At 32.9% G+C, this 10,765-nt stretch overlaps 1 protein-coding gene across 1 annotated transcript; it reads right to left on the bottom strand.

The window, feature by feature from the left end:
- Positions 1-317: 317 nt before the first annotated feature.
- On the bottom strand, positions 318-4,951 carry LOC128547763 (plexin-B2-like). The gene is made up of 5 exons (XM_053520918.1): positions 4,795-4,951; positions 3,194-4,107; positions 2,409-2,511; positions 1,605-1,811; positions 318-476 (listed from the first exon to the last, which is right to left on the bottom strand). Exons 2-5 carry the CDS (start codon positions 4,102-4,104, stop codon positions 318-320), a joined length of 1,380 nt encoding a protein of 459 aa, XP_053376893.1. The 5' UTR covers positions 4,105-4,107; positions 4,795-4,951.
- Positions 4,952-10,765: the final 5,814 nt, after the last annotated feature.

Genomic DNA, 10,765 nt, shown 5'->3' with positions numbered 1-10,765 from the left:
CACCTGAAATTTGCATAAAGCAATACTTTTTCAAATACGCATAATCTAAGGTATTGATAATAAAAGCGTTAACTACTATTTATGCAACTAGCAGAATTGAAACAGTTATTATTGGGTTGCCTATGATTTGATACTGTCATATATTATAGAATTGTATTTCAATTACTTTTGTACAAATGCTATCCGTTAACAGCGTTTTCATATATATGCGAAACCATTTCTCCTAAACTGTAATGTAGTAATATAAATAAAATATAATTTATTTTGTTCAAACCACCTATTTGACTTATGACGTCCATATCAAAACAAGTATTGGCTTATGATAAATTAAGAAACTGATCAATACTGTCGTGGCTCAGAGCAAATATATGCTTTCCATCATGCGATGTGTACATGTCTTGTTGGATCATATAACCTACGTTTCTTATTTCAGGTTGAACGATGGAAACTGCTGAATTCTTTGGGTAAACAACAGCCTAAATACGTGTTTTAAGAATAACAATAATAACAAATTTTCGTATGCAATATGATGATATTAATTATGGCTTAGTCTGCGAAATGAGAATATAAATGTGTGTTCTTGTTTATCAGTAACTGACCCAAAGGCAAGTTGGAAGGAAGGGTTCAACAAACAATGATGTGGCCGATAAAGCCGTTATTTTAGACGTTGTAGTACATATCATATATAATGCAATTTTGCTGACATTGTTCTGACGTGAGGTTATAACACAAAAATATTTTATTTATAGAGAACTGGCAAGAGTACCATCAATAAGTAAAAGACTATTTCAGACAATTTAACTTGGTTTAAATTACTAAGGTCAGACAATACAGGTCATATTAGAAATATTTACAATAAACATGTAGTGGTGTATGAAACGGAACACAGACCAAATGAAAATATTGGCCGAACTAATTTTAACTAACATTACAGAAAAATTCCTTCCAATATATTTTACTGCATGACTAACACAGTAAAAAGCTTTACTACAAATTTTACAAACTTCATGAATGTTTCTATACATACACAATACCCAAGAGACATTGACACATCTTGTATTTTCACTGCTTTCACTATTTGTTATAACTTCTAACAAAAAAATAATTTCTAAAATATAAATCTTGAGATGCGTCCCTGTTATGATAATGTATAATTAAAGATGCTAAGTCCACGGATATATAGTCATGTGTTTGTGCATAATATATTAAGGTAATGGACCCGTATTGACAATCGGCAATTTCCACGCAATTTCGTTACTTCTGTCTCTATTTCAGCATTATTATGCTAAAATGCAATTCATTCGAGCAACGGCTTCCGTAGCAACCAGAGCATACCGAAATCACATATGGAGAAAACGTAATTTATTGGTAATCGTCGAATTTTACTATGGGACAATTACCTTGATATATTGCATACATTTACATGACTATCCAGAACCAATATCAGCCGTCTTCCTGAAAAATTTTATGCTGATAATATTTATGTATGCAAAACAAAACATATGTCAGTTTCATTTTTATACATCTAGTATAGCGATACACTTGGAGGCCAAAAAGGCATCTTACTTTAACCAGTTATGTTTTATAATAAAAAGAGTAAATACCTTCAAAATTTCTCCAGATGTTGAACCAAGGAAAGCAACTATTTTTGTTTCTATCTGTGAAACTGTGACAGCTGTTAACTGAGTGTCAAACTGAATGACAGACTCTGAGTGCAGCACCTTGCTGCCAATAACCTGATGAAATGATGCCAGGTTGTCCTCGTTGCACAAATAGTAATCCTCAGGCTTATAGAAAGTGGCGTTATCATTCTGAAAAGTACCATGCACAAATGTCAAGGCGTTGCCCCACTGTGTTCCTTTACTTATTTGTTTCATCCCCGTTACCTGTATGTCTTGCTTTGTCTGAGTATATTTGTGTATATAATAATTAATACACATATTGTGCCTTGTGAGAGGTGCTTTCTTGCCTTGTTTATTTCCTTTATGTAAAGTTTGAGACTTTTAACGCTAATAATGTCTCTGTATACGAGGGCTGTTTAATAAATTCGCGGAATTCTTTTCTCAAAATTGTATTTTTCAATCAAATTACATGAAAATACGTATTTCAGTTTGAAGTAATAAAGCAATTCCGCGAATTTATTAAACAGTCCTCGTATAAGACCCTAGTAAAGCTTCTTGCCTGTTAACTAATTGTCTAGAAATAGTCATCAAGTTAACAAAAGTAACCGTAAAGTAGGTACTTCTAAAGACATTTGAATTATAAATACAGCCTTTTATCAATCAATTAAGATTGTACTAGCTTATTTAAGCTAAATTTACTTGTGTTTCCTTGTTGAACATTTCTTTTATGACCTTCAAAACAGTATGCGCATCAACATTTTGGATTAAAGATAAGATATAACAAACCGTTGGTTGTGTACACGGAACATTAGATGTTTGGAAGTTGATATAATCCTGGTTTGCTGGTGCCCGGCCTCCCCTGTAGCACTCCTTTATATTCGCAACAAACCTGAAAAGAAAATGAACTATAACATAATCAAAAGAAATGGAGGCACTCACTTAACAATTAGGTATAAAAAAGAAAACTAAATCATCAAAAGCAAAAGTAATTCAATGTGATAAATTAAGTCATATACACGAGTTAAATGCTATTTAAATGAGAATTTTGACAGACTATAATAGATCTTGTACAATAACATATTATACAGGTAAAAGTATATCCAATATATCATCTTAAACAGATGAAACTGTAAAAATGTCAAGTAACTGATCTTCTTTAACAGGGTAAGGGTTTAGATTTGACTTAAGTAAAAGAGAAAAGGTAAATATGTAAAAGACAAGCGTCAGGTTAGAAAAAGCGGTACATCTTTCACTTTTATGTACAATTTTAACAACTTGAGAACTGGTTTGAGAGAAACAGCTGATAATGTAGAACTACGTAACTAATAAAAGCCTTTGACTGAACAAAATACAAGAGGTATCGCAACAATATTGGTAGTAAGTAAAACGTATCAATAGTTTAAAAAGTACAGTCAAATATTTTTCTTGTGCTGACAGAACTAAACAATATTAAAGAAACACTTTTCTAATTATGCCTCTAGAGTTTGGATTTTTTTTTCAAATTTCAAGGAATGCATGACTGCCCATATCATATAAAATTTTGTATTTTATATATTATAAATGTTCCTTACATGCTTTTTATATTCTCCATTGTGTAAATACAAACAGCCGATTTCATAGGTCCAGAGAACACAGTTATAAACAGAGTTTCCGTCTCTACAACGACTTTCTTTACTGCCCGAATCTCCTTCAACTGTCCACATTGTATCGGCATATCAGCATATGTTTGTGGTGTCGAGTATGTTTGAAAATGTGGAACGTAATACTGACACACTTGAGCAATGCGGCTTCTCCTCCTTCCTGTGGCTTTGACCATTTGAACACTGAAAAATAGTCTGTAGTTATCAACGCTAAAGGCTTCAACATACTTCAACGTCAGAACTGGTGTCTCTTCATACGATTTAAATCCATACCATGGACGACTTTTACCAGCCCCGCTATTCAAGTACCATGATATACCAGGTTTTGTGCACCTACCACCTAGATCCCCTTGACCTTCAACATGGGGACATCCGATAAACAGAAAGTCCTGTCTTCGATTTCTGCCAGATGTCTTTATATAAGTTGCCATAAACGCCTCCGCTCCGTCAATCTTTATCGGGAGATCTAATTGATTAACGCTCCTGGAAATATCATTCACTTCCCTAATATCACAGTAGTTTCGCGAGCTACTGCACGTGGTAATGAAACCATCATTGTTAGTTTCTGTTTTATTGTATATCATAATTTTAATGACATCATCAGTGTTAGCCAATGGCCCAGTTACAACTTGGTTTAGAAGTTGGAAATCTGTTGTATTTAGATCATAGACACCATTCATTCCCGATACAATCAAGTGTTGTCCATCGCTGGTGAGCAACATGTTGCGAAAATCTTTATCTTCTAACAGGTCTGCTGGCCATGACACAGACTGATCCGCTATGGCAGATACAGCCCAGCAAACGCTGAGAGCCACTCTCAGGATTAGACTAATTATTACCATGTCCTGAAACAGAAATTCACAAACCTGTGAAATATGCTTTCATCAAATATTCAAACTAAATTGCGCAGCCTTAATTTCAAAAGATAAATTTGGTCTTATGAGTTATGATTACCATTATTAGCTCGACTATTCGAAGAATAGGGGAGCTATCCTACTCGCCCCGGCGTCGGCGTGAGCGTGAGCGTTAGCGTCACACAAATGTTAAAGTTTGCGTACCACCCCAAATATTTTCAAGGTCCATTGAGATATTGCTTTGACATTTTGCATACTTATTTACCATCATGGCATCAGTCTGTAGAAAGGAGGAGGCAATTCTATCAAGCATTTTGACTGAATTATGGCCCCTTTTCGACTTAGAATATGCTTATTGTAATGTTAAAGTTTTACTCATAGCTTATATTATACTATCAAGCACTGAGAATAGTCGAGCGCGCCGTCAACTGACAGCTCTTGTCTTAAAATATAATGTAAGAGCAAAAGCTGTTTTAAATAATCACGAAAAGCAATCCCAGGCCTTTTACTGTGAGTAAAATACTAACTGGTCCATTTCCCATTGTAAACGTCCTCCTACCCTTGACATTCATGTGAAAACTAAGCGTCTATACGTATTGGACATACTTCAACCGATTTCTAACAAAGAGAAAAGAACGCTTCTGTTGCTTTTATTTGCAAATTAAGTAAATTACAAACCTCCTTATATAATTGTGGTCACCACAAAGGCGGTAATCAAACTATTTGGCTACAATTAATCCATCACCATTTAGTACGATGTTACAAACATATAAATATCCATTCGTGTTGCATGTTGTTTAAGCTATTGATGAGAATATTTAGTAGATATACAAAGTCATACAAACATACTTACTTCACCTCTCAGGCTTCAATTACTGTAGACAATTAACGTTTTGTGATATAAGTCTGACAACTTGAGTTGAAAGAATTATTAACGGAGCAACTGTCGCAGAGAAGAACTACTCTTGAAAAATACAACTTTAAACCGGAAAGTTCTCATTTAAAACCATACTAGTAAGCAACAGAACTTGTTACTGGTGTGTAATTCACAATTTGGAACATAGTATTTAGGACAATAGCAACGTTAATGGGTCTTATTCATGGAAAGTGATATAATCATTGAGGAGTCATCTATGAACACTTATGTTGTTAGTTATGTGTTATAGTCATGAGAAATGATGCAGTTGGTTATTTTGTATAGGCATGAAAAATTAAGGTATTGAGTTATTATCATAGTCAAGAAATTGATGCATTTATTTATGCGTCTTAACATAAAATCTGATGCAGTGAGTTATGTATTATAGTAACGAAATTAATGCAATATGTTATGCGTCATAACATGAAAGATGATACAGTGAGTAATGTGTTATGGTAACGAAGGCAATGTAATAACTTATGCGTCATAATACAAAAACTGCTGAAGTGAGTTATGTGTTACAGTAATAATATTAAGCAATAAGTTATGCGTCATAACATTAAAACTGATTCATGAAAATGATGCAATAAGTTATGCGCTTGCATCAGTGACTTATATGTTTTAATAGTGAAGTTGATGTCATAATCATTAAAACTGATGCAGTGAGTTATGTGTCATATGTAAAAAAAATGACGCCATAAGTTATGTGCCAAAAATCACTGACTTATGTGCTATAATAAAAAAGTTAATGCAACAAGTTACATACCATAATAATTATTAGAGTTAGGTGCCATTTTCATGAAAATGACGCAATACGTTATTTGCCATAATGAGAGAGTTATGTGTTATTGTAATGAAATTGATGCAATAAGTTATGTGCCATAATCATTAAATTGATGCAGTGAATTGTGTGTCGTATTCATGAAAATGACGCAATAAGTTATATGTCATAATCAGCGAGTTATGTGTTATAGTAAGTAAACTGATGCAATAAGTTATGTGACATAATCAATGAGTTATGTTTTATATAGTAGGTAAACTGATGCAATAAGGTATGTGCATCTAATCGTTAAGATTGATGGAGTAAGTTATGTGTCAGTGTGAAGAGGAGAACACTGCAACACATACGGAAATGAAATATAATATAAAGCAGCTAGTGCTGTAACAGAAAACGTATGTGCCTCAAATATTATCTAACTTACAGCATCTATTAAATATAGATACTTCCTGCTCGACTTCCTCGGCCACTTCACGCAGGATGTCATCTTAAGACAATATAAACGCTTATCCTTTTTCTAATTAGATATATCTCTAGTCGTGTGTTAGTATGTATTCACATGTAAACCTCTTGATAAACTTTTAATTAAAGGCGCATTACAACAAATGTAAATTATCTATCTAGTACTTGTCTCATCGTGCAACATGATGTGAATTTGATACAGGTCTACTGGCCCCATGTTCACAAAACAGCTTCAGTCTACGATGAGTTTGATAATGAAACTTCCTTTTATACTTAAATCTTAATTGCATGTACATTAAATGTTAAGTTAAAGGCGTCAACCAAGCAACTATTCAGTACTGAAGGGCAAATTTAACTGGAATTTAATCTTGAAGTGTTCTAGTAAATTTTCAATATCAAACTCATCTGAAACCGGAAAATGTATTAAAAACATTTGACCTGGTTTCACGTTTTACTTTTCTCTTTATAGCCTCTCAGTGTATATATTTATACTTTACCCTGCTAAATTTCTAAAATGGGCTGGTCCATCATTCAATTTGGGTAGTACCATTTATTATTCGAAGGGGTGTTCACTGAAAATTTACTGACTGTATAGCGAACAGTGCAGGCCATGACCAGCCTGCTGATCTTGGTCTGCACTGGTCGCAAAGGCAGAACCACTTGCCGCCAGCAGGCTAAAGGTTAAGTGAAAATGTTAAAATATCTTTTGCAGCGTCTGAATCTTCTCAGCATAGATCGATGTTGTGAAAGTTGGTATGGGTCAGTAATTTAAAATATCTATTTAAGTAGATTAGGTTTTGTTCTAATATTTGTCTGACTGGTATATACAACAATAAGCACTGCTTCATCTGAAATTAAATTTTCGTCATAGCCCTATGTATTATCTAGTAAGTTTTAATTAAAAAAGAGCTAAAATATCAAAATTCGCTAGTTTTTTAAAGTTTTTTGTTCCTAAATATATCTCTTACATGCACGGTGACACCATTTTTTTGCTTTCCATTTTGAAGCATTTTTGGGTGTCATTGAAGCTGCAAAATGTTTTTTAAAATCTTAAATACAGATTTTTATGAATTAAATACATATTTTTCCATTTAAACTAAAAATAGGAGGGTAACTATGTCAACATTGAAAAAATGAAAGAGATTTGTTCGTGACATTGATGCTTAAATTATAATAATATCAACATGTATTCATAGTAATCTATAAGACCTGAAATCTTTATCACATGAAGTGGGATAATATATATTTTATAAATTACCCTCAATTTTCAATTTTACTTAATTTCAGAAATGCTTAAACAGTGGAAGTATAAAATGTCCCATTTAATTAAAACGAGTACGATGACCTTTGCATTTTTCTGCTCTTAATTGTCCTAGAAACTAATGTCTTCAAGCTCAAGGAGTATGAGAAATCTCAATTGTAGAAAATAATTGATCCTACATCCTTAAATTTTACCAGTGTAGCCTTTTAATTATTCATTTGCAAACAACAACTATCATTCATGATAGAAAACACAGCAGTGAACGAAAATTAAATCATTAATACAAACAGAAGTTTAAATAATTAGTGCAGAAAAAGTTACTTTTATGACGTATCTAGCAAGGTGTAAATATACGCACCGATAAACACCACTAATCAATGACGAGGGGCGACTTTCCAGCACGAGTCCTGTCTGTTCGAGGGAGAATGTGTGAAATGCACTATAAAACGTCAATGAGTTCAATAGTTCCAATTATCGGTGTTCGAGTTTTCCGGTGTCGAACAATATACAATATACAGAGGTTTTGCCGAGACTGAGCGATGAGTTCAATCGAAGTTTTGTGTTCGAATGATCCGAGTTCGAGTTATAGACTAACAGCAAAACGTGTACCGCTGGCAAATGTATGCATATAAATTAAAATATACCTTTTCCTAGTCATGTCTATTCTGTATTACCATATACAAAACATTTTTATTTACAAGTTTATGGAAACAAGAAACAGTTTAAAAGTCAAGACATGTGACATATTATCAAAGGGAAATTATCTTGATTATAAGACACTTATAAGTGATCATTCATTATCTGAACCTACATCACTTCTCATGTCCATATATATAACTAGCTGGTTCAAATTAGCTACTACTTTATTAATGGGCAAGTATTTGTCAATGAAACCGTTTTTCATTTTCGTTATGATTATCTCCCTGAACATTGCATTCTAAAAGTAATGCAAATTAAACTCTATGTTTAATAGTTTTAAGGTTATCTCATTTTTTTGTGTGCATATTCATTCTCCGGAGTATAACTCATAGATAAACCTTGTTAAGTCTGTCAACACTTTTAGTTCGAGACATTCTTATTTGCATGAAACCTGATAAGAAAGTTTGCCGTATGAAAATCTAGGCCGATCTCGAAACTGTGTCTTCCGCGTTTAAAAGCTAGGTCAAATCACAGAAAGAAACGTGGTTAACACACTGGAGACCACATTGTTAATTGTTTAATAGATCTCTTTGGAACTAGATCAGCAGGTGTGACTTTATGAAATCCATGCCAGATTTGAAACTGAGATACCTTGGATAAAAATCTTGAATGCTTTATTAAATATTGAATCAAAGAAAAAAACTTGTTAACACTCCTTTGTCATATTTTCTACTTGATCTATATGAAACATGGTCAGATGTGTCTTTAAAAAGTCTATGTCAAGTTAGAAACAGGGTCATTCGGGATCAAAATCTTGCTCACAAGGTTAATTAAATCAAAGTGATATTTTTTTATATAGTATATGTCACATTTTCTAACCGATAGTTATTAAATCTGCACAAATGTTTGCCTTTATCAAATCTAAGTGAAGTTTAAACTGCGTTTTATAGGGTCAAAAGGTAGGTAAAAAAAAAAGCATTGTTAACACTCTACAGACCTTGTTTTTTTTACCTGATTTGTATAAAACGTGGTTAACAGTTTTGCCGTTAAGTCAAGTTACAAACTGGGTCAACTGAAAGAAAAAAAACTAGGACACTAGATCAAATAATAGAAAAAACAACCTTTGTAACACTCAAGAAGCCATATTTTCTACCTGATCTTGCAAGTACAAAATTTTGCCAACTGGTGTCAAAAGCAAGGTTCCAAGGTCAAATGATAAAAAGGGTTGTTTACATTTAAATTAGAAAACATATCACAGAGTCTCCTGTTCGAAAACCTCGGTCGTCTAGTGAAAAAAAAACACGTTCTTTACCTAATTAACGGTAAGCATGATCAGATTGTTTATTTTGATAAAATCTAGGTCATACTGGATACTAGGTCAACTTGTGGTCAGATTCAGGTCAGTTTAGTAATACAGGGCCTTTAGAGCCCTCTTGTTTAAACTAAGAGAGGAGAGATCTGTTATTTGGGAAGACGGAATTTCCTGGTTCTTGAAAAATGGAAATAAATTCCTAATGCTTTCAATTCAAAGGAAATATTGCATATTTTGAAAAACATTTTTCTAACCGGTAGTATAAACGACCATACCTCAAAAGCATACAGCCATTGTAGCTTATAACCTCAAGTCTACAAAATGAATGGTTCTGTTTAAACAATGTTTCGTACTTGTGATGTTATTATTACATACATATGTTTGTGATAAACTTCTTAAGATGACATCCTGCGCGAGTAAAGCGGACAAGGAAAACGATCAGGAAGTATCTGCATTCAGTTATACTGTTAATTGGATAATAGTTGAAATTAATAAATTTTCTGTTAAGTACATATTGTTGTATATCATATTATGTTTGGTCAGTAAAAACTTTTTGTGTGCTGCAATTTTCTTCTCATTTGCTATCTGAAATATAACTGATTGCATCATGAAAATGAAATATAGACTATTTCGTCTTTTAAAAGCATATTACAAATACTTTTCAGGAATATGACACAAAACTCGCTGCATTTCCATTGTATTAGTTTATACGAATATGGTACATTATTCAATGTATTATTTACCAAGAATATTGCACGTTACTCGGTTAATCAAAATCATGATTTTGACAAAACTCGATTCATAAATTTTCATGAATGTGCCACATTATTCAATGTGTCGGTTTTATGAATATGTCACGTTACTCGATTAATTAATTTCCATAATAATGACACATTATTCACAGTATAAGTTATCAGGACTGCGACTCATTAAAAATTGCATCAGTTTTCATGAACATGACAAATAATACATCGCCCCAAATTTCAGGAATATGACATATCACTTGATCCATGAATTTTCATGAATATGCCGCATTACTCAATGTGTTAGATTTATGAATTTGACACGTTACTTGATTAATCTATTTCCATAATAATGACACATTATTCACTGCATCAGTTATCAGGACTGTGACTCGTTAAACATTGCATCATTGTTCATGAACATGACACATTTCATGAACATGACACATAAAACATCGCCCCAAATTTCAGGAATATAACATATGACTTGATTTCATGAAAATGAAAACATAACTCGCTGCATCAACCTTCACGACTA

This window comes from Mercenaria mercenaria, chromosome 13 (assembly GCF_021730395.1).
Source record: "Mercenaria mercenaria strain notata chromosome 13, MADL_Memer_1, whole genome shotgun sequence".
NCBI classification, from domain to species: Eukaryota; Metazoa; Mollusca; class Bivalvia; order Venerida; family Veneridae; genus Mercenaria; species Mercenaria mercenaria.
This window is presented reverse-complemented; position numbering and strand designations above follow the sequence as displayed.

Coding starts and splice junctions, on each gene's coding strand:
- LOC128547763 (XM_053520918.1), bottom strand. CDS start 4,104: ATGGTAATAATTAGTCTAATCCTGAGAGTGGCTCTCAGCGTTTGCTGG. Junction 2,512..3,193: donor ATGGAGAATATAAAAAGCAT/GTAAGGAACATT, acceptor TTTTCTTTTCAG/GTTTGTTGCGAATATAAAGG. Junction 477..1,604: donor CATCTGGAGAAATTTTGAAG/GTATTTACTCTT, acceptor ACACGTATTTAG/GCTGTTGTTTACCCAAAGAA.